The sequence below is a fragment of the Eptatretus burgeri genome, chromosome 14, assembly GCF_056783735.1.
Source record: "Eptatretus burgeri isolate ZD-2024b chromosome 14, Ebu_testis_v1, whole genome shotgun sequence".
In the NCBI taxonomy this organism is placed as follows: Eukaryota; Metazoa; Chordata; class Myxini; order Myxiniformes; family Myxinidae; genus Eptatretus; species Eptatretus burgeri.
Genome location: NC_140974.1, coordinates 29,592,564 through 29,618,038, shown reverse-complemented (window position 1 = coordinate 29,618,038; position 25,475 = coordinate 29,592,564). Strand labels below are relative to the sequence as shown.

At 44.8% G+C, this 25,475-nt stretch overlaps 1 protein-coding gene across 1 annotated transcript in view; it reads right to left on the bottom strand.

Moving 5' to 3' along the window:
• The window catches only part of LOC147012881 (sucrase-isomaltase, intestinal-like), a 465,156-nt gene that overhangs the window by 412,660 nt on the left and 27,021 nt on the right, over positions 1-25,475 (bottom strand). Inside the window, exons 5-9 of the mRNA XM_085853461.1 lie at positions 14,775-14,925; positions 13,851-14,163; positions 13,616-13,640; positions 12,728-13,027; positions 5,748-5,872 (exon numbers count right to left, since the gene is read on the bottom strand). Coding sequence (XP_085709587.1) covers positions 5,748-5,872; positions 12,728-13,027; positions 13,616-13,640; positions 13,851-14,163; positions 14,775-14,925 — 914 coding nt within the window. The remainder of the gene's footprint in view (positions 1-5,747; positions 5,873-12,727; positions 13,028-13,615; positions 13,641-13,850; positions 14,164-14,774; positions 14,926-25,475) is intronic.

Genomic DNA, 25,475 nt, shown 5'->3' with positions numbered 1-25,475 from the left:
GCATGTGAGAAGAAAAACCCCAAAGAAAGAATGGTTCAGTGATTATCATAAAAGTTTTAATATTAAAGGCAAATCAACAGAAAAGTTATTAACAACATTCTATGATAAAGAGGGATATGTTTTGCATCAGAGAAGCTTAAAACAGTTTTTGAGAGAAGGATTGAGAGTAGCTAAAATTCATAGAGTTTTAAAATTTAAACAAAGTCCTTGGGTGAAAAAGTATATTCAATTCAATACAGATATGAGAGCAAATACAAAAGTAAAATTTGAAGGGGACTTTTATAAATTAATGAATAATGCTGTATTTGGAAAGACTATGGAAAATGTTAGAAACAGGCAAAACATTAGATTCGCAACATCTTGGAAAGAAGCTTCGAGATTGATAAATAAACCAAGTTTTGAGAGAGAAGAGGTTTTTTCAGAGAACTTTTCTGCAATTCATATGAAAAAGGAAAGTATTGTAATGGATAAACCAATTTATATTGGAACAGCAGTTCTTGATTTATCAAAGATATTGATGTATGATTATTTGTATAATGACTTAAAGAAAGAGTATGGTGAAAATGTTTCATTGTTGTATATGGACACTGATAGTTTTATCCTAGATATAAAAGCTGATGATGTTTATAAAGATATGAAGAAAAATATTGGAGTATATGATACAAGTAATTTCAGCAAGAAGAGTGAGTTATTTTCCAAAAAGAATGAAAAGGTTATTGGTAAGTTTAAGGATGAGTTGGGTGGAAAAGTAATGAGAGAGTTTATTGGATTGAGAGCAAAGGCATATGCTTATAAGTATGGTGATCAGATTGATAAGAGGTTAAAGGGAATAAAGAAATATGTAATAAAGAAATCAATAACTTTTAGAAATTATTATAATTGTTTGATGAATAAGAAAGAAGAATATAGGAAATGAATACAATAAGAAGTTATAAACATAACATATATAGTGAAGAAGTAAATAAAAAGGCATTAGGAGCCTTTGATGATAAGAGATTTATTTTAGATAATGGAATGGATTGTGTTCCATGTGGATATTGTATGATAGAGTCAATAGAATAGATTGTGTTTTTACGATGGGAAGATGGGTTAGGGTTTTTTAAGGGCTACCGCCGCGTTTTTTGCAATATATAAATGGTCAAACCAAGTATTAATCAAACTAAAGAGTGGAGAAAATCTCAGTCTTGGTATATAAATGGAAAACATAATGAATGTGAAAAATATCAAATAAGTCTTATTGAAAAAATAACTAAAACAAAGGTAAATAAAACAAATAAGCGAATCAATTTAAAAAGTAGTAAGTTCGAGGATGTAAAGAAAAAAATGAATATCCTTGAATGGACTGAAAACTTTGATGGTTATCAATTGAACAATGAAAAAACAATTTACTATAATCTCAAAATGATATGTGGCTCAGGAGGTGGTCAAACAAGAGCATTTAGAGAAGTTTATCATTTCGTAATGGCACAAAAGGGGTATCTTAAAAAATATAAAGATTCAAATGTTTTGTTTTTCAATATTTTAGATGGGGATTATTGTGCAAAGAAAATTAAACTATTGAAGGAATTTGAGAATGAACAAATCTTTATAGGTTCAATGAGTGAGCTAAAAAATATGCATCGGTTATTTGATAAAGAGTGTCCCGAGGGTTAGACGTTTTAGATATTTCTTTCGAATCACCTTCAACAAATCACATTACCACTTTAGTACTTGAACAAATCTTTATCTTATTGTATGGATTATTTGAAAAAAAAAAGTGTCCCCAGGTTAAAAGGGGAGACAAATAAATATACCTTGGGATAAAAAGGGGGTTTATTTTTAGGGAAAAAAAATATGAATCGCTGAAAATCCCCCATTCATTTGCATGGGGAAAAGTGAGCCAGAACCAGTATATTCACCCTACTGGGGGGGGGGGTAGAGATCCCGGGACCCCCTGAGTTAACAGGAATCCCCGATGTGATTGTCCCAGAGTGCGTGTCAAGGTGTGCGAATGGTGCGAGTAACATGGCGTGCATAAGTGCGTGTATGGAAATGGACGACGGACCGATCCAGACGGGAGACTTGAATGGCGAGCTTAATAGGCCGCAAAGGGTTAATTTGGCAACCGCGCCGGGTTCGTGCGACGGCGCATACGAGGTCCATGGCGCATTTTACTCACGGCCCACACGCGCGCATCTGCGTGATTGCAATCCGGCGCGAGAATGCTCCACGTCGGATACAAGCCGACCGCGTGGACGGCGAGAATGTATATGGCAAGTGTTGTACGAATTTGGAACGGACAGGTCCACATGCGGGTGTGTGTGTGTGAAGCTCTCCATGCTGCGCGCCGTGTGTTCTGTTCGCAGAATGCGCGGAGCGGGTTCCTGGGACTATACGCTCGTGCAGGCCTGCACGGGAAACTGCGCAGGTGACGTCAATGGGGACCTTGCGGCATGAGTTTCGGGCGAGGGGCGCATGTTGGCTCGCATGGCAGACCCCTTGAAAGCGAGCGCTGATTGTGATGCTCAGGGCGATGACAAGGCCCCATGTATCGTCCGACAGAAGGGACAAACGAGAGAGTCGCAGACCGCCACCCTGGCGGTGCAAGAAAAAAACGAAAAAAAAATGGCCTCGCTCCAAGTACCAGGATGTGGTAAACATCCTGCGCTTGGGCAAAGGAGCACTAGTTAGTGGGAAGGGTTTAGCGATAGATAGACCGGCCTCATGGGGCATGAGTAGTTCCTCATGGGGCCCATGTAACGAGTTAGAGGGAATGTTAAGGCCCAGTCACACCTTGACGTTTTCGCCAGCAATGGCAACGTATTAAAATGTATGTAAAACGCTGGCTTACATTGAACTTTTGATGTTTTTTTTTAAAGATTCAGACGTATTCATAACTACTTGGTCTTATGCATAACGTATTAGTAATGGACACAGAACGTTTCGTTGTGTTATCGATAACTTATACCAACGAATGCTGAACCTTTTTTCGGCCTTCACAACCTATGCCCAACGACAGTCTAACTTATGCATACCGCGCTGCACGCATCGCCGACGATGACGTGGCGTAGGTTATATTATGAAAAGGCTGCTGCACAACGATTCAAATCATAACCGCCCCAGAAATGGAAGTGTCAACATCGCAGTCACACCTTGGCGATCTTGCCAGCATATGCCGACCTCTGAAAAATGCGTCTAAAATGCTGGCGCACGTCGAATACGGTATGGGTAAGTTTGGTATGCGTGAATAGAACACTAAAGTACGCTATCATATGTCGTATTAAATGGAGTTCGTCTTGTAATTTTAAACATGTTGAAAATTTTACGACGTACTTGCCGTATGACACGCTCCGCATGCGATGGGAATAAGTTGTATGCACGATATGCGATCGTTGACACACATCGACACACGTTACTTGAAAGGTACTCATAAGTCGAAACACGTCAAGGTAATGGTTCGCGTCAGTGTTCCAGACTCCTGGTTTTTTTTTTCTTCGGTATGACGGTGTTCAGTGTACAGTGCGGTTATGATTTAAATCGATGAGCGGCAGCCTATTAATTATATTATATTATAACCGCACTAGAAATCGAAGTGTCAAAATCACCATCATACCGAAGGAAGGAAGACAAAAAAACAAAAACCAGGAAGTCTGGAACACTGACGCTAACCATGACCTTGATGTGTTTTGACTTATGAGCACCTTACAAGTAACGTGTGTCGATGTGTGTTACCGATCGCGTAACATGAGTACAACACGTTACTCATAAGTTATAAATAAGTTTCGGGTATGCTAAACATTACCTCGACATGTTTGGACTTATGAGCACCTTACAAGTAACACGTGTCGACGTGTGTCAACGATCGCGTGACGTGACTACAACTTATGGCCAGCGTTATGCGGAATATGTGAGTCATACGCTGGCATAAGTCTTAAAATTTCAAGCATGGAAAATTTGAGGACAACCGAAAAGTACAACGTTTAAAGCCAGCGTACAACGACGTATGGCAGTGTTTTTCAGCGTGTTCTCAATGTTATCAAAACTTACCCATAACGTATTCGACGTGTACCAACGTTTTAGACAAATTTTCCAAAAATCGGCATAAGCTGGCTAAAACGTCAAGGTGTGACTGGGCCTTTAGGTTCGATTTAGAAATGGATTTTGGGAGACACGGACGGGCATGGAATGTGTAGTGGGGACATAGATTAGCTACATATAATTAAAAGGAACGTGCACTAGTTTAAGGGATGAGGAGGGGCATGAGCTCGTTAGTGGGGACGTAGCTAGCAGTGTGGTGAATTGAAAAAAAGGAATGTGTACAATGGGTGAATGTGGGACAGCGGGCCCGAGTGTGTGAATGGAGTGAATGTGGAATGCATGGTGCGAATGAATGATTGGAGGGAGGAAGTGAATCCCACCCAAGGGAACCCGGGTCAGTGTCATGTAAGTTAGTGGGTTCGTTAAATTTACCAAAAGGAGGCCATTTTGTTGTTGGTGTTCAGCGAAGGCACGGAACCTTTTGGAGGGGTGCAAGAGTTCATTGACGGGCTGGGAGCATGGCTGTGGAAAGGTGAGTATTGAGTAGAGGGCACCCCGGGCACCGAAGTAGCCGGCCAGAGTAGGCCAAGGGTCCAAGGGACTGGGATAGTGCAGTGTGCATGGGCAACTCTCGGAAAGGGACCCGGAGCACCAAGATGCCATGTGGGCATGGAAGGGGGGGCAGTGCCAGGAAGGGCACCCCCGCCCCCCCCAGCGTTCATAGGGAGCAGGTAGGCTCGGAGACAGCCTCAGGGCCTGGGGGTGCCGTAGTTAGAGTTTGGCAGATGGAAGTCCCTGCCAGTTGAGCCACGCTGCCCAGCCACAAAATTGTGCAAGGGCACGAGAGAAAATTTCCGGGCCTTGCCCAAATTGATAATGCACACCAACACAGGTGATGGGAATCATGGTTTCTAGAACCAATAGTTCAAAGTGACAGGCATGTTGAAAAGCCCCGGGGATAGTTTAAAGTGTAATAAATGCTGGGGTAGTTAGAAAAAAAAATGTACCCCTTCGCACCATCCATCCCTTTGCTCTCTGTCGGCCGCTGGAATCGCTTTGGGAAGATTGCTGAACTCTGTGGAGGCTATTATGAGGCTTTGTTGGGGCTCGAGGCAGGACACTAGTCTTTCCCTTATTCCCCTCCAAAAAGGATCTTCGGGGTTGGGAGGAGACGGACAGGATAGGTTAGCCGGACAAAGACAGTAGGAGGGTTAGGGACAAGCAATTAATAAGAAAAATAAATTAAAAAATATATATGAAATAAAATAAAAAGAATAAAATGGGGCTAAATTTTGTTGTTTTCTTGTTGCAAACTAAGGGAGTGGGTATGAACAAAGACAGGCAAAGGCGATAGGTTGGGGGGGAGATGGTAGGGTAGGTCCGAGCTCGTTTCTGGACCGGCTGGCACCATCACACTCCCTCCACAGAATCTCACGGACCAGACCAGAGGCCGGCCAGCTTCATATGCCAGCCTGTTTGTGCGACACGTCCTGGTCCTCATTTGCCTTGCCTCACTTGCCTGCCTTTGCCTTGACCCCATGCCTGCTTGCCCTTGGTTGCATTGTGCCTGCGTCACCATCTCAACCATCCATGTGCGCTAGGACCATCCATCTCCCGTGTTTTGCAAGGACTGCTCTGCAGGCAGCCACACCACGGGGACTGCATTGGTGCAGCCCGTGTATCCATCATCTATCTTGTGTTTTGCATCCAGTCCATCTCCATCCACTCACATGTGCCAGGGACTGAATTGAGTAGCCCAGCTACCTCCTCCTTGTTCTTCTTGCATAAAGGCCAATTCAAATGGCTTGTGGGGCAGCGCATGGCCTGCCATGTTAGGGTGAGTTGCCTCTAGCAGCTGAGGTATGGAAAGAAAAGGAAGAGAAGGTTCAGTGAAACAAAAATAGGGACCTTTTGAGCAGGCCCTGAAGACGTCTGACCTTCCAGCTGCTGAGCACTCACCCACAGAAACTGTTAACCTTGCTGTGCCTTTTTCCTTCCACAGATAACAGGTCCTGGGCCATGGTTAGTGTAAATATTAGAAAATGTAAATAAGTTTTGCAACCCACCTGTGTGTCTGTCTTAGTGCAGGCAATTTAGTTAAGTTATCCGAGTGAGTCTGATAGTTTAGTTACACAGCACACTAGGTTATTTATTTTTGGGACATGTATTCAAAATGTCACACTCAGGGATCCGTAGGTAAAATGTACTCGGGGGACCTACACCTGCATGCCACACGAATGCTAACGACTCAGGTCGAGTCTAGCAAAAGGGAAGGGGGTGGTGTTACGGTTCTCGCAACCGTATGCATACAACATACAGGTGTCCCAAGTTAGTTATTCCATTAGTATACATGCGGATAGATCCCTTCCTTGTATGTCGTGGAGAAACACGGGGGTGTGTTGCGATGGGCTTTTAGTTCGTTAATAAATCATTTTCTCCTCTTATTTTATTTCCCCTTTTATTTGAACCACGGTACCTTCATCTCGCTTGCCTCCCACCCTCGCCTCGCTTACCATAGCATGACGAGTGCCTACCCAGAGACTCGTATTCCGAGTCAGAATCCTGACGTCCACTGTGGCACTTCCACCTTCCCAAACCCAGACACGTGGTGTGGACGGGCCTTGCCGGCCTCTGGCGAGACCCCGCCCAGGAAGGCGGACCACATGAAGGCCCGGTCCAATCGGGATGAACGATGATGTCGGCTTCGCCATGGCTCCACCCCCTCGCTCCGTGATCTATAAAATACCAAGCAATCCTCAGAGTAGAGTTTGATGGGATGAAAAGGAGTTCGTTGGAATGGGAGAAGGATTGCAAGGTTGCAGTTGTTATTGACGGGGTCGTTGTGAAGGTGTTCCGCTGCTTGGCTCTGACCACGTCCTGCCTCGACGGCCCGACTGCTGGTCCACGCACACCCGACCTCGACCGGGTCTCTTGCCTGGTCCTGTCGACTGCTCCATTTCTTGCCTCGGACTCCATCCTCTCCACTCAAGCTCCTTGACGGACACGATCTCCACACGTGCAGCTCTGGACCGAACCGCACGACCTTTGTCAGGTGCCGCACCACGGAGTATCCCTTCCCCTGAAACGCTCAGGTACCAGAAACTGTGACCTCAACTCCCTCCCTCCCTGGCTGCAAAAGTCCTTTTCTTTTCTTTGGGTTTATTCTGTCCGAGTGTGTGTCAGAGTGTGTTGGCACCTGTCCGTTAGATAAGCCTGTTTAAGACCTTTATTGTTGTAATTGTTGCTTTTATTAGACTCGCGTTAAGTCTGCACTGTCTGCTTTAATAAGTTGCTTGCATAATTGTCACACCACACCTCTCTCATCTTTCCCCTGCGTAACACACCAATAAACCTTTTTCCTGTGCCACATGCTTTTCCTCGCCTATTGTAAATAAATAATTGTAGAAATGTTCCCAACTCGCCTTTGTCTTTTCCTCCATTGGTCCAGCATGGTTCGGATCTGAGTTTGCCAGGTATTTATTCCCGATAATCCGTTCCTTCTTGCCGGTACATCCTTGGCAGTTCCGCTCGGCTGCATCCGATCCGGAAATGTAGTTGGGAGTTGGTACTCTACCGTAGTCGGTAGAGTGATCCAGTTCAGGCAAGGCGTACTGAGGGCATGGTTCCCCGGTAGTTGAAACCACGTGGTTAATTAGGTAACTTGATTCTAGACAGGAGGACCCTAGGCCATGCGGTTTAAGTATTGGCGTCCACGGTCGGTTAAGTGACCCGCCGCATCACGGAATTATCCGTGAGCGACGGCCTACAATTCTGGGGATTCTGGTGAGAATCGACCTATTTTCCCCCACCTAGTGGTGGTGGTGGTAGTTGTATGGCAGCTTAGCTGCTGGGGCAGCTATCATTTCTTGAAGTGTGACTGTGTTGCTGATGCAGTGCCCCTCCACAAGTACACACACTGGAACTGGTACTCATTTCGCCGAACTCGGAAGGATGACAGGCTGAGTCAATCCCACCTGGTATTAATTCAACGGCCATTGGGGCTTGAAATCAGGACCCTCGGATCCCAAACCGCCACCCTAACCGCTGAGACAACACCAGGCTGCACCAAGTGGTCATTCTCTCTACCAGACCCTGGCCCGCAACAATATATATATATATATATATATATATATATATATATATATATATATATATATATATATATATATATATATATATATATATGTACGAGCTGAAGTACCCGGTAATACCCGGGGAATTTGCTGGTAAGACTAAGTTCCTATTTTTCTCACGCGAGTTAGACTGCGGCATTAGTTGTATGGAGAAAATTAGGAAGGCTTCTTTTATGGGGTGACGCCGAGGGAGCAATGATTGTCGTCGCAACTGGTAAATATAGCGGTGCATTGAATGGTTAGGTTTTAAAGTTTAATATGAAAAACACTTAGTGCTTCTTGGTTGAAATATCTTGTTCTTGGAGCACTTTCTATACTTCCCTTCATCAGCTAGCTGCCTTTTAAACTGAGACACTCACTGAAAAATTCAATGAAACCATCCCAAACACACCTGAAAAAACCACAAAAGAACTCATCAAAAGAAGTGGTGTAACAATTGGAAGTGGAGCCCGAAAGAGGGCCGTGTTGCGTTCACTTTCAAATCAAACTTCAAACCACCCTCCAGGAATTTTTATGGAAAGCCACTTCACCCATCCTGGAGCTGAATGTTAGGTCTATATGTGTGTAAAGTTTCAACAAGATCGGTTCACTGGTCTAGGAGCTTATTGGTTACAAAGAAACAAACAGACAGAAGGACTGCCATTTATGTAGTAGATGTGGGTGTAAAAAAAAAAAATATATATATATATATATATATATATGTATGTGTGTGTATGTGTATAAACATATATATATATATATATATATATATATATATATATATATATATATATATATATATATATATATATATATATATATATATATATATATATATATTGTTGTGGTTACCAAATTCGCAAACCACCATTCAGGTCCCTTAGGTGAGGTATCTCGGTAAGTGCATGTGTAGTTAGGCCCAAACCCGTTGTCTAGTGGGAATACATGTCATATATGCGTGCTGCGACTCTTCAGGATAGCCGTTTTTCTTTTGCTATCTTTATTTTGGACCAACCGCCATGATTACCACCACAACCACAACATCAACCACCAACCACAACCACCGCTTCACCACAACCGCCACGACCTTCACGTCACACCTCGCAACCGTAGCATCGCCACCGTTCTTGCCCCGCTGTGGGTACCGGTGTTGGACTCGTGCAGGGCGCGCGTCGAACAGCGTGTACAAAATCACGGATTTTGTGCTTCAAAAACGGATCAAAAACGACACACGCCCACTTTTTGCCGTCCAATCGGTGAGCGAGGGGCGATTTGGCCCCGCCTCCAGGACGATCGATATATGCAAATTTGTGGATCAAAAAGCCTTCACGCCCACTTTTTCTCGGGCCAATGGGGAGCGAGGTGAAAGGTCAAAGGGAGGGGGTCAAAGGCGAAGCTACGGGGGGATAAAAGGACCGTGTTCGTCAGTCAGAAAGCAGGAGAGTCCAAAGAAGAGAGGAGAGTCCAAAGGAGAGTCCAGAGGCGGAGAGTAGGAGAGTCGAGAGTCGGAGAGTCCAACGGGGAGAGGAAGAGAGTCCAGAGGCGGAGAGGAAGAGAGTCGAGAGTCCAGAGGCGAAGAGTAGGAGAGTAGGAGAGTCGGAAACAGAGAGTCAAGACTTCGCGGGCGGTGGAGCTGCTCGTCGTGTGCGGAACGGAGGGACGGAGCTGTGGAAAGGCGGCGACACCAGACGAGGGGGTGCTCGCGTCGTGCAGGAAGCTGCACCCGAGGGAGGCCGACAGCGCGACCTGGCCGAGGTGGAGACGCTCGTCGCACATAATAAAGATCCTCTATACCCCGAGCATCAGCAACCCCCTCCTGTTTCCCCCCGCGCTGAGATAGTGCGACCAAGGGGGCCCCTTTCCCACCCCCTGCCAGACACTGTCCGCGAGGTCCGCGGAGTTGGGGCGCCATCGCCGCTCCGCGTCTCATCACCAGACGGGTAGGCGCGACCCGGTCTCGGCCTCAGGCCCGCCTCATCCTTGAGGGTATTCTTTCCTTGGTTTTGGGTATGTGTTGTCGGCGCCGTCTGTGAGGTAGAATTGTATAAGTGTTGCCGTGTGCTCGGTAGTCGGTATTAGCTCTGCATTGTGTTTTCGCTTTTACATTTGCTTTTTGTGTAAATTGCATTGTGTCTTTTCTGTGTGCATTTGGTGGAATTGTATATGTGTGCTTCCCGTGTGCCGCGAATAAATGTGCTTTTGTGTTGAACTGTTTCCCGCTTCGCTTCGTCATTTCTCCCATTGAATCCTCATCTTGCTTCACGTAAAGGGTTGGTAGTGGGCTGAATACGCCCGATAATCAATCGAACCGTCGAGGTCGACGATAACACCGCTCGGTTATTCTGATAGTACGGAACGGGTCGCTTAAGTGGCCCGTGTCCGAAGTCGACCTGCGGCGAGGTGCGATCGCCCGGTCTACCCTCCACGTGGGTACTTAGGTAGGTCGAATTTGGCGAGCAACCCTATCCCACGCGGGGGCTGATTGGCTCGATCGCGGTGAGACCGAAAGGTCCACCCGTGACTGGTTCCCGGCGTTAGTCCGAGAGGGTCACGACTGGATTGTCCGTCCGGTGGGCGACGTGCCGCGATTCGAGTTACGTGGCCGTCAGCACGCCGGCGGGCGCGAAATCCGCAACAATATATATATATATATATATATATATATATATATATATATATATATATATATATATATATATATATATATATATATATATATATATATATATATATTGTTATGGCTGTGGAAATTCGCAAACCACCATTCAGGTCCCGTAGGTGAGGTATCTCTTGAGTACATGTGTAGTTAGCCCCAAACCCGTTGTTTAGAGGGAATAAATGTGATTCATTCGGGCTGCGACGCTTTAAGATAGGCGTTTTTCTGTTCTATCTTTATTTTGAACCAACCACGTCTCAACCGCCATCACACAACAACCACCAACCACAACGCCGCTTCACAACAACAACAACCACACCTGCCTCTCAACAACCACGCCATCCTCACCACTCCGCCAGCAACCGTCAACATCTCCATGAACACAAAAGGGGAACAACAACAACTCCCGCCCCGATTTCTCTGGTAAACAAGGATGACGGTTGAAGCTCAACTCCCGACACGATTTCTCTGGTAAACAAGAATGACGGTTGAGGCTCAACTCCCACCCCGATTTCTCTGGTAAACAAGAATGACGGTTGAAACTCGGCTCCCGCCCCGATTTCTCTGGTGGAATGTCCCCCCCCCCGCGTGCCGCGAAGGGAGGGGCGGGGTGCCAGGGAAATAAAAGGGCGCACAAAAAAGTGACACCAGAGGAGGTCAGGTCAGGGCGGTCGGTGAGAGTGTCAGTATCAGTCGGCGGTTCATGTCTTCTGCCCGTCTGGGTCTTGGAGAAGCGGTCCGTAGAGCAAACCGCTCGTTGGAGCTTGCAGTCGGTGGGGAGTCCGGACGTCGCAGAGGGACGCGGACTGGAGGTGCCGCTCTGCCAGCTGTATCGCGTGGACCTGCGTGTTCGTACAAAGAACGCCGGAGAGAGCTCGCCCACCATCGCACCGCGAGGGTGCAGGTAACCTGCAACGGTCTCGTGGTACTCTTTTGGTCTGCCAAGTCTCACGCTATAAAGGCCCACGGGCCCCTTCTGCCCCCTTGTCTTTGAGGGTGGCCTTTTCTTTTGTTTTTTTTTGTATGGATCTTGTGGCGCCGTGTCTTGTAAAGCAAAACTGTATAAGTGTTGCCGTGTGTTCGCGTCTTCGGTCGTTGCTCTGCATTGTTGTTTTTGTTTTAAATTGATATATGTGTGCTCTTCGTGTGTCGTGTAAATAAAGTGCATTATGTTGAATTGTTCCCTGTTTCGCTGCGTCCTTTCCTTCGTTTGAATCTCCATCTTGCTTCACGTAACGGGTTCGTCGTGGGCTTAATACGCCCGATAATTAATCGGAACCGTCGAGGCCGACGATAACACCGCTCGGTTATCCCGAACGGAACGGACCTTACGTACGGAAGTACGTACTATCCCGATATGTACTTAAGTACGTACTATCCCGATAGTACGGAACGGACCGCTTAAGCGGCCCGAGTCCGGAGTCGACCTGCGGCGAGGTGCGATCGCCTGGTTTACCATCCGCGTGGGTACTGAGGTAGGTCGAGTTTGGCGAACAACCCTATCCCACGCGGGTGGCCGATTGGCACGATCGTGGTGAGGCCGAAAGGCCCACCCGTGACTAGCTCCCGGCATTAGTCCGAGAGGGTCACGACAGAATTGTCCGTCCGGTGGGCGACGTGCCGGGATTCGAGTCACGTGGCCGATCACACGCCGGCGGGCGCGAATTCGCAACAATATATATATATATATATATATATATATATATATATATATATATATATATATATATATATATATATATATATATATATATATACATACATATAAAATAGAAGACTTTTTGCACACTGCTCTTCCCAATTCCATATAGAGGCGATGCATGACGTCATCGCTGGGCGCCGAAGGAAGGGTCTTCGGCATCTTCAGGGTCGTTTTGGGTCATCATTGACTTCTGAGTCTTCAGGGTCTTTTGGTCTCTTGTGTCTTTGGGTCTTCAGTGACTCTTGGGACTTCAGTGTATTTGGGGATTTTTGGGTCTTTAGGTGTTTTTTGTTCTTCTGGGTCTTTTGGTTTTTGGTGACATTTGGGGTCTTCTGGTTCTTTGGGGTCTTCACGGTCTTTGGAATCTTTGGGGTCTTCTGGGTCTTTGGGATCTTTTGGGACATTTGTGTCTTTGGTGACTTTTGGGTCTTTCAGGTCTTTGGCAACCATTTCGTCTTCGGGATCCTTTGAGTCTTCGGGGCCTTTGGTGACTTTTGAGTCTTCAGGTTCTTCAGGGTCATTTTTGGTTTTCATTGATTTCTATGTCTTCAGGGTCTTTTTGGTCTTTTGTGTCTTTGGGGACTTTTGTGTGCTCAGTTTTTACTCTCTTTGTTTGTTGTGAAACCTCGTTTAACCGCCAGTGCTGGGACACGTTCGTATCTGGCAGTTATGCGAGGGTGGCGGTTGAACGGGGTGGGGGGGGGGGGTTGCAAGAAGGGATTCAGATGTCCGATATCAATGTCACGGTCTGTCCGTGCCACTACACAGGCATCCACGTGCGCCAGAATTGATCTATTGCGGGCACGTTCCAACAGTCTTTCGAGTTTATTTTACCTTCTATTCCATCCTGTTTGGATCAAGCGATAAGAAATGGATAACAAAAATATATAATATGTAAACTACATGTACGCCAGCCACAGGCATATTCACATGTATGTACTGTATTTGTTTCTGCAGACATGTTTAAAAAAACAGAGCTCAAAGTCATGGGCTCATAGTTATTATGCATATCATTTGCTTATGCCATGATAAGGAACTGAAGATCGTAAATTACAATCTGTACAAGTGTTTTGATTACCACTGAACACATTAGTCAAATTACAGTACTGGTGAAATGGAAAGGCCTACCAAAAATATAATAGAACTGTCCATCCTGTGAAACAGGACATGACCACCACGAGCTAGCACATAGAAGGCTATTGAGAACTTGACAACATAGGCCTAGGCTGATGATGATGATTTGAAGAAGTCTGTGATGGAAGTTTGCTTAGTGGTTGCCACAGAAACTCTGTCAATCTCAAACTGCAACCGGCGCGCCGCCTTCAAACCCGAATCAGTGGATGATGAGTGGGCTTCAAGGTACCTGAACATGAGATCAATTGTGACTTTGGCCTCAATGGATGAAGGTGGGCATGGTACATCAACATCATCGTCACCATAATCATCACCATCTGTGGTGTCTATGCGTGCAAGTTCAACAATTTCCTCATTGGTGAGGTCTTCCCCAGTGACTATGGCTGAATCCACACTCTTGAACTCCTCAGGGGTCATCAGCCTCTCTGTGGGTATGTTGCACACCTCTGCCATTCGCTCGGGGATGTTGCTATAATCTCTGGCCGTCGACATTGCGGGGGATGACATAGGGATGTTAGCTGACGCAATAGTACCTGTACTAGCTGTGGGAAGTATTTTCACGTGCTTCCAGCAGTTAAAGATTGTCGATTCTTCAATGTCATCTCAGGCCATCTTCAAGAAACGAATTGCCTCATTCAGTTGTAAATCTGGCGTGTGTCCAGAATCGTAGGCATCAATTAAATGCCTAATTTGCCGTCGACGGTAGTGCGCTTTGAAAGCCTTGATGATACCTCCGTCCATCGGCTGTAAGTGGCTCGTTGGTGTCGGCGGAAGGAAATGCACTTTAACGTTGGTCAAAGTGCTCTGGCCCTGGTCGTTAGATGGCGTGATGTGGCTTGACGCATTGTCAAGCAGTAACAGTACATTCCGATTTTCTCGCTTCATTCTCCGATCGAATTAAAGTATCCACTCAGAGAAGATGACGGCCGTCATCCAGGCCTTTTTGTTTGCAAAGTAATCCACATACAAATCTGGGCGGAAGTGGAGAAAGCGTCGCGGTTTCTTCGCATGTCCTATGACAAGCGGCTTCAGTTATCCGTGCCGTCAGGATTTGACATAAGTGCCAGCGAGATGCGAGTTTTTACCTTTTTGATGCCTTTTGTGGCCGATTCGACGGTAAGACACCGGTCAGGCAACATCCGATAGTACAAACCAGTCTCGTCCATGTTGTATACATCTCGTAGATGATACTTCGCTATCTCGGCCATCTCCTTACTGCTCCCTTCACGGATTGTTCCTTCGTCCATGCCGGCGCTTTCACCGCTGATGGCTCTGTTGCATATGTTGAATCGACGTTTGAAGCACTGCAGCCGCCATTGGTGTAACCAAACTTACCGATGGACATGACCTCTCTGAAGAACTTAGCCTTTGTTTGTAGTATGCCCTTGGTCACAGGGAGGTTTTTCGCACGACCGCCCGAAAACCACAGATACACTGCCTTCTCCATATGCTCATGACGAGCGTGGTGCAGCACCTTGGCGGATGACGAAATATCATCAGTCGCACTCATCCATTTTGCGGCATCGGCGACGATATCGCCAACTGTCTGGCGCTTAAGTTCAAGTTTCCACAGAAGAGAGAAATGATTAGCAATCTCTTGCTGGCTCGTAGACTAGTTCTCCTTTGCGTATTCGCATATCATGCATTTCTGATGAGTGTTAAACACAATCTAGGCCTCATTCTTCCAGACATGCTGAATGAAATCTTTGAACTGAACAGTCTCAATGCACTGCGCGAGGCAGATGGGACCAGCACGTGCTCCCGCTGACCATTCACCAATGATGACTAAGGTTATATTTAGATGATTGCACACTATTCGTGATGTGGCGAAGTACAGGCGATCGCTGGCGGTTGGCCCTGGCGGATAAACGAGGGTGTTTTTCATTGTTATAAGTACTTATGTACTGGGAAAACGTTGGCGGATGGAGGTGGTGGATCGTAATTGAAAAATGCATTATGGAAATTGGGAAACCCTGATTTCCAGGCGGAAGGTGAGGGTGGCAGTTAAAAGGGGGCGGTTAATCGAGGTTACACTGTACTTGCAAAATCGAAGATTTTTCAAGTATATTAGTTCGTCGATTTTGTTATTCTGTCTATGTGTCTGTCCGTTTGTCTGTCACCTTCAGGTCACAATTTAAAATCGATATTCACTGAACTTCACCACATGGTAGAGTTTGTCATAAGGAAGAAGCATATTGTCAAAAGGTCAACACAGGCCCAAGGTCACAAACTCAGGTGGTATTTATAAAATCCTCAATTTTCATCCAATTGACTTGAAATTTGAAGAGGATTTATATTTCAGATCATTGAATTCAAACAATTATTTTTTAAGGTCAACAAAGACCAAAAGGTCAACATAACCCAAGGTCAACAACTCAGGTCCTCCTCTAAAATCCTCAATTTTCACTCGATTGATTTGAAATTTGAAGAGATGCTATATTTCAGGTCAATTAATTCAACCAGCCAATTCTTTTTCAGGTCTACATTGACCAAAAGGTCAACATAGGCCCAAGGTCAAAAACTAACATGGCATTTCTATCATCCTCAATTTTTATCTGATCGACATTAAATTTGAAGTGAATTTATATTTCATGTCCCTGAACTCAACCACCAATTATTTTGGAGGTCCACATCGGCCAAAATGTCAACATCAGCCAGATTTCTGAGATTGTCAATTTTAATCTGATTCACTTGAAATTTGAAGAGGAGTTGCATATTTAGTCATTAAATTTAACCACCAATTATTTTTGAGGTCTAATTTGTTTTATGGACTTTACAAGTATCGTGCTCTGCACGACGTCTTCTTGTTTGTTTGTTTGTTTGCTTGTCAATTGCCAACAAGTCACAATTCTAAACCGATCATCATGAAACTTCACGAAGTTGTAGAGGTGGCCTCAACTGAGAAGCATATTGGTTTTGAGGTCAAAGGTCATCTTGAGGTGAAAGTTCTCAAATAGTCATTTTTCATCCGATTGACTGAAAGTTGAAGAGGATTTGCATTTTGTATCACCAAATTGGGAAACCAATGATTTGAGGTCAAAAGGTCAAAGGTTACCTCAAGGTTAGACTTCTAAAATTTAAAAAAAATCTGAAAAATCGTCAATTTTCAACCAATTGAATTCAAAATTAAATATCAATTGCATAGTGCATTCCTGATTTGGGAAGCCAACAGTTTTTGATGAAAAGGTCAAAGGTAAATCAAGTGCAAACATCTAAAATCAGCAATTTTTAACTGAAACATCAATTTGCATCCTGTTTACTTGAAAATTTAACAGCAATTGTACAGTCCATCACGGAATTGGGAAAACAACTATTTTTGAGGTCAAAATGTGAAAATGTCAACTTAAGGTCAAACACCTTGGGAAAAAACCGTGTTTTTTTTCTGGAACTGCTTGTCAGATTGAAACAAAATTTTCAACATCAGAGGTTCTACTTATGCAGAATGTTTTGATTATAATTATGACATCATAGATCACGTGGTGTGGCATGTTGGTTGGAACATTTTCCATGTTTTTTCATGTTTTCCATGTTGGAAAAATGGGGAAAAAAACTTTGGACTTCTGTATCTCAAAAACCACACCAAGAAAAAAATTGAAACTTGGTACATGTCTAGTAATCTGCATGGGGAATACGTGTTTTTTAATGACGTCATACGTGCCTTCATTCTGACATCATAATTGCATATGAAGAACACTACATCTGATCAGTTTGAAAAAAATTTAAGGTCATCAAGGGACAAAATGGTCCACATAAAATTTTTTTATATCATCACCGGTCACGTGATTCATCAGCCATATTGTTTTTTTTTTATAGAAACCTTTCAAAATCTTCTTCTTTGAAAGGGCTGAATAGATCGAGGTGAAACTACACATATGACCACCTATCCAAAAGGAACAAAAGGTTCACACATATGATGTCATGGGTCACATGAGCCTGGAGTTGGCTCGGTGGTTAAGGTGGCGGCTTGGGATCCTAGGGTCCTGAGTTCAAGCCAGGTCAGCCGCTGAATTAATACACCAGGGGGTTGACTCAGCCTGTCATCCTTCCGAGGTCGGCGAAATGAGTATCAGTTCCAGTGTGTGTGTGTGTACTGGTAGAGGGGCACTGCATCAGCGACACAGTTGCGCTTCAAGAAATGATAGCTACCCTGGCAGCTGAGCTGCAATACGACCACCACCATAGGTCACATGGTTTGGCAGCCATGTGTGGAAGAATTCAGTTCTTCTCTTTTGGAGTCTAAACCATTTATTAGCAGCACACATCAAATTACAAATAACAACAAACATGTGCGTGAGAAAAAGGATAACAAAACAAATAATAACAAACATGATCCTCTTTCTCCCCAAAATGCACAGAGCAATTGTTTTTATACTATTCTGGAGTGCAAAAGACATGGGAGAGCGAAACATCTGGCAAGGGTGAATGGGGTGGGGGCTGGCAAACATGAGAAATGGAACTGCAGACATGGCCACTTTGGGAGGGAAGGGGTGATAGACATGCTCAGATCATGATTGCAGTTTGGGAACATGAGGCCGGCCATGAGAAGGAGAGGGTAACAACAAAGCTAAGACAAAATATGAAGAGGCCGAGTGAATAGAGAAACAACCCACTACTTTGATCATACCTTCCGTTCACCAGTGAGCAACCAGATTCTCAAAATACGACATTCCGTTTTATGCTGTCATTTTATCATCCTTGGGCAACGAGGCGTCTGTTGCAATCTCCTTTCAGGAGTTATTTAATTACCATTAGACAATAGGTGCAAAGTGTCCTTCATTTGAGCAGCAGAGCAGTTTCCTTTAAACATTGGAAATACTATGTTAGATATCTATATTTAAATGAGATGAAGCACATAAGATTTATTAAGATACCATTTTATCTTGCTTGTATATCATACACATCACTATGGAGATCAAAAGGCTGCAAAAAGATTTTACTGACAGTCAATTTGATTTCAGCACAAAAGTATCACGTTATTCTATACTGTTAAAAACAAAGGATAACGAAATTGAGAAAACATGAATATAATTAATTTTATTTCCTCCACAACCCCCCTTTTGTCCTATTAGGACAAATTTACATAATTATATTACACGTGATCACCATACCCAATTCCTAAAGGAGAGAAGACGTGTGTTTCACAAGTTCACCCACATTAACGGCAACGAGCATTCGCAGGAGAAGAATGTTGAATGACGGCCATTTTGATCGCACCCCAGACGGGTTAATGAGCGTGTTTTCACCTAGTTTATGGCCTGTTCATCATCACCAACTGTCATGTGTTGTGAAGGCATGCTACCCGAGGCCAAATGATAAACGGTTCAGGATGTAGATAGAGCAGCACCCAATGGGAAACACAGTTTAGATGCTCCCTGCACTGCATGGAAGGTAGGCCCTGGCTGGTATGAGCATGGGCCTGACAATGGGTTGCAGATGATCCTTGAAGAAATAGAGGGAGCTTGAGACACAACCCAGAGGTCCAGCCTCAGCAGAACTTTGAACTCAGGGTCCGAAAACGGCAGTTCGGGCAATCAAGTTCATTCCACCAAAACGAGCTACGTACGGCAGAGGCAACATTGATGGCTCCAGTTGCTATGACCTCATGATGCAATGGCCTTCACACCATTGGGCACACGTTGTGTCAGCAGGAGTAGGAATGGCTCTGATCAGCAGGTGTGACAATGACTCGCTGCATGGACTGTCAGGGCCTTATTGTGCATTGTGCAACCACGGCAAGTTCACAATGTATCTGCAGAGCAAGGGTTTGCGAGTGTGGTTGGGGTCGTGCCCCCCAGGCAGGCACCATGCAATGACGATGTTAAGTCTTTGCCTTCTCGGGGTTTGACGTGTCCAACCTTCTCTTCAGTGGGTTTTTTTCCCCTTTTTTGCATGCTCGTTTCATCTCCTCAGGAAGGGGATCGTGTCGTGATCACGTGTTGAATACCCAATCACCCAAATCTGAGTTCTCCCAATCATCCAATCTTTCCGTGGTAGTTCTTCCAAAGCTTCATTGGAGGAAATCGTATACTGCATAGTTCAACTGCTCTCAACACTCCGAAACAAACAAAAGCAAGGTTAAACACTGTTTAATTCACCATAAACCCACAAACAATAAAACGTCGTGGGCTCATGCATCTCAACAAGACTGACAAAGGTTCTTATGGAAGCATTTAACTTGCATTACCATGTTATATCTAAATTTTACCTTTCTTTTTTCCTTTTCTTTTCACACCTAAATGACATGCTAAAATCTAAAGAAATCTGAGTTTTATGTATCATCTCATTTGCTCTCAAAAACAATCATCTCATTTGCCATTGGAATATAGAAAGGGAAGCAGTATTTTTTCGGGTTCCAATCTGCACCATTCTAAAAAGGCCGCTTCAGTTTGTGCCATGAAAGAGGAATCGTTTGAGGGAAAATTACCCCCTCTTTAAGCATGAAGCAATCAGTAAAGGTGACTTTTGTGAGGGCAATGTTGTGGAAGCACAACTGAAAAGTACAATGACACATGCTAGAATGAACCTAAAACCTTTAAAAAATCTTCTTTAGAACGGCTGGACAGATCGAGGGGAAACTTCACAGACATGTTCCCCAAGCCTTGGGGAAGCCAGGATATTCACGAGTAATTGATGTCACATCACCTGACAGCCGTATTGTATTGAGTGAAAAATCTTAAAAAATTGCTTCTCCTGAACCGCTAAATTAATCGACATGAAACTTCACAATTATGATCTCGGAGTGATATGGAATATAAGTTTTAATTATCAACCTGATCCAATATATGGCAAGGATGCCAGAATTATTTCATTTTTTGAATCTGGGTTCTTTATTATTTATATTTTTGACAGGCTCACTTGGCTGTGCCTGGAATGGGTTGGAGGTTAGAAGAGTAACAGCTGATATGCAAATCCTATCCAGGTTCCTTCTGAGGACTCAATCTTTGCTTTTTGCTTGTTTGGTTTCCTTATGATTTCTTCAATGCAGGACTATACCTATTTGATCTTCCGTTTGATTAGAATTAAATTTATTTCAATGCCATTCTAAGTTCAATGGAGTAATCACAATCATCATGGGTCAGGGTCAGGTGTCTGATAAAAGTGGGGTTGAATCAAAGTGGGACAGCTTGTTACCCGGTCCTCACTGCCAGCAGTTAAAAAGGGGCAGTCCTAGTTATATTGTTACGGCTGTGGAAATTCGCAATACACCATAAAGGGTCCTTAGATCAGTTATGACGCTAAGTTTATGTGCAGATAGGTCCCCACCGTTGTTTAAAGGGACTTTCTTCGTGTTCACCGGGCTGCAATCCTTTGAGTTAGCCGTTTTTCTTTCGCTATCGTTATTTTGGACTGTCCGAAAACGTCGAACGAAGGCCCCGTGGAAGACCTGCAGCAACGCGCGAGTTTTCCCGCCGTTTTGCGCCACCAACGCTGGCACGAGAAGCAGCAAAAAGCTCGCTCGCGATTGGTGGACACGGGGCGTGAGGCAGTCGGGAGGGGGAATGCCCATTTTCGAGGAGCTTCTCGAAAGAGCTCGAAGGGAGGCGGAGCTGAAAAGGGGGTGGAGCGAAGGGGCTGAGCCCCACGCTATATAAGGCGGACCGCACGCGGGGCTCGCTCTCTTCTTCTACGTGCTGGATTGCTCTGCTTCTTCTTCGTCGACGTCATCCGCTCTCTTCTGGATCGTCGAGGTCGTCTTCTCCCTCTGGGCGCCAAGTTGTGAGGGTTGCGAGCTGTGGTCCAGGGTCGATGAGCGCATGAGAGGAGAGTGCCGGAGAGGGCTCGCAGACCGTCACACCTCGAGGGTGCAGGTAACCTGCTACGGTCTCGTGGGACCCGTTCGGTCTCCCAGGTCCCATGTCATAAAGACCCAAGTGGTCCAGCCTGACCTTGTCTGTGAGGGGGGTCTTTTCTTGTGTTTCTTTGGGGTTTTTGAATGAATGTTGTAGTGGCGCCGTCCTGTCAAGTAAAACTGCTTAAGTGACTGTAAATTTATTAATTATATTCGGTCGTAGTGCTTGCCCTTGCTTTTGTTTGCCTGCTTTTGTTTCTATTTGCCTGTATACGTGCTTGCCTGTTGTTCCTATTTGCCTGCTTACGTGTTGTATAATAAATCTCCTTGTGTGAAATGTATCCTGTTCGTCGTCTCTTTTCCCATTGAAAGTGCCATCTTGCATCGCGGAATAAATAGCTGGGTTTTAAACACCCGTTAAATAGAATTGGATCTGGCGAGGTCGGCGATAATACCTGCTCAGTTATCACTGCAGAACGGAACGGACCGCTTCAGCGGTTCGTGTCCCAAGCCGACCTGCGTCGAGGTACGATCGCCCGGTCGACTGCCCGCGCAGGTACTTAGGTTTATCGAGTTTGGCGAGTGACCCTATCTTGCGCGGGTAGACAATTGGCATGGCCGTGGTGAGGTTGAAGACCCACCCGTGACAGGGTTCCGGCGTTAGCTCCGGAAAGTCACGACTGAATTGTCCGTCTGGTGGGCGACGCAGTTGCTATTAGTGGGAAGTGGCCGATCGCACGCCGGCGGGCGCGAATTCGTAATAATATTTTATTAATTACGAAACACACCAGTAAACAAATGCCGCACAAAATACACCACTGAAAACAAGTCCTGTCGAGGGGCTGCAATCTCTGATTGCTCTTTTTCTTGTTTCTTTCTGTGCTGTCGCTGATGATTCGCCAACAAGCGATGAAATTGATCTGGCAGCAAAGGGGGTGTGCAGCATTGGGATTCTCATGTGTGTACTATGTGTGAATATCTTTACAGCTGAGGAGGAATTCTGGGAAGGGTTTGAAAGAGCAAAGTACCTACCTGGGGTAGCCTTTCATGGTTGCTTTATGCAGCTTCTTCGGCAAGAAGGGAATGGGAGGAGTCGTTTTTACATACATACATATATATATATATATATATATATATATATATATATATATATATATATATATATATATATATATATATATATATATATATATATATATATATATATATATATATATATATATATATATATATATATATATATACACAGTCATGCGCCACTTAACGACGGGGTTACGTTCTGAGAAAAGCGTCGTTTACCGACGTCGTCGTTGTGTGAACATTATATATATATATTTTTTTTTTCGTTTTCGAACATCGTACTTACACAAACCTAGACACCTAGGCTATATGGTGTAGCCTATTGCTCCTCGGATACATACCTGTACAGCATGTTGCTGTACTGAATACTGTGGGCAATTGTAACACACATCCAAGAGAGACGGAAGACACGTTAGTTTTACCTGTGTGCTGTTCATGACGGCCATGTGTGTTGTTAGCGGCAGCTTACGATCTCCTCTCGCATCAATTATAGAAAGGTGAATAAATAGCGCTTGGATTTTATAAATATGTAATTATTGCATCGATGTTATAATTTATAAATGAAATGAGCACCTGTCAATTGTGATATATATTTTCAGAACAGTGCGATTGTTTAACAACATGAAAAGCTTCACCAAAGAGAAATTTGCGTTTTAATTTCGACTGTAACAACGATTTATTCGCGGAATTCTTCAATTCAAAGGTAATTTACTTGCTGGAAGGTAAACGTGCAAACATTGGATCAGTTTGAAAGCCGATTTCCTTGAATCCCGATTTAGCAATACCCTGTTTTTTTCGCGATGTCATTTTATGGACCTCAACGATCGCATTATAACAGGGCCACACTGTCATTTATTATCATTATGAGGTATTATGTACTGTACAGTGTACATAATTGTACGTGCTATTTTTATACGACTGGCAGCGCCACAGCGCGACATCACTCGGCGATAGGAATTTTTCAGCTCCATTATTATGGAGCTGGCTTGGGCGTAACCAGGATGAGGCAGACGAGGCGGTTTCCTCGTCGCTCATTTCCTGAAATATGATCTGGCCTGAGCCCTCTGGCCATCTAAACTATCAAAGCTACCCGGCAGTGCTCTGAATACTCATCTCCACTCCTATCACAATACCTAAATAGGACAATACCCCCCCTCCCCCCCCCTGGACAGTGACTGAACAACCCTCCTCCCAGTACACTGATCTCATGAGGCACCAGCTCTCATGAGGACACCTTGCGCATCCTCAAGGCTTGGTATGCCAGTCTGCACAGAAGAGTGGCATGAGCCTTCAACCATCATAAGGATGATGAGGAACATTGCGATTGAATGATGAGAGAACATGTGGGGTCGGGCATGGTGCGGGTGTGGTGAGGGTTTACCATGGGTGCTAAAATGTTTTGACACAAACACAATTTACTGTTTGACTGTATGGATATATATATTTTTATATATATATATATATATATATATATATATATATATATATATATATATACACATATATATATATTTTCATGATTAATGTGGTTGAAATGAACATTAACATTTTAAAATTTTGAGCATTGAAATTAGCCAAGAATAGGTTTCTGGGCATTAAAAATGCATTGGCTTCTGGGGGCCTTGAGCGGCCCCCAGGCCCCTCGCCATAATGGCTTGGCACCGTTGGCGCTCGTGACACTGCGCTACACGCACCGTCACATCAACCAAGTTCGCCTAATCGCTTTTGGACCTCTGGCTACGCCCTTGGCTGGCAGATCCGTCGTATATATGCGATCACCGTCGTAAATTCTATTATGGGACCACCTTCGTATATGCGATCCATCATTGCCCGAAACGTCGTTTTGCTGCACATGACTATATATATATATATATATATATATATATATATATATATATATATATATATATATATATATATATATATATATATATATATATATATATATTGTTACGAATTTCGCCCGTCCGGCGTGCGATCGGCCACGTAACTCGAATCGGAACGCGTCGCCCACCGGAACGGACAATTCTGTTGTGACCTTCCTGGAACTACCGCCAGGAGCCAGTCACGGGTGGGGGTTTAACCTCACCATGATCGTGCCAATTGCCTACCCGCGCAGGATAGGGTTGCTCGCCAAATTCGACCTACTTAAATACCTGCGCGAGTGGTCGACCGGGCGATCGTACCTCGCCGCAGGTCGACTTCGGACACGAACCACTCAAGCGGCTCGTTCCGTGCTGCAGGGATAACTGAGCGGAGTTATCGTCGACCTTGACGGTTCAGATTACTTATCGGGTGTTTCAACCCACTACAAATCCCTTACGTGATGCAAGATGGAACTTTCAAACAAACGAAAGGACGCAACGACATGGGAAACAGTTCAACAAGCAAGCACTTTATTTTCACACATACAACACACGCACGTATGTACAGCCATGCAATCAATGTGGGAAAAGCAAAATGCAACAAAAGCAAAAGCACGACTACCAACTATAGTTATTTACAACACTTACACAATTATACTTGTCGGGACTCGGTGCCACATCATGCATTCAAAATAAACAGGAAAGACCTCCCCATAAGCAGTCCTACCCGCGCCCTCGTGGCATGATGGCAGGCAAGCCGCAATGTCCGTGCATCTGCGTCCCGACTCCGTGCCCCTGGCGTGGTCGGTGAGCCCTCTCCGGCGTGCTCCGAGCCAGCACGGTTTGGTCGGCACCACGGTTAGGGTGGGGAATGAACGGGGTCACCGGCACTATCTCAGCGCGGATGTGGGGGGGGGAGAATTGTTGATGATCAGGGTCGAGCGAGGGGAATGGCTGGCTGGCTTGGTCGCTTGTGAGAGCGAACGTGGCTCGATTCCAACGACGAGACGAGCCCAGCGACCAGCGACGAGACGACACCACACTACAACTCTGTTCCACACAGACTCGCGTTTTTTATAGACCGGAGGAGGAGCCTGTATGCAGATTTTAGGATCAAAAC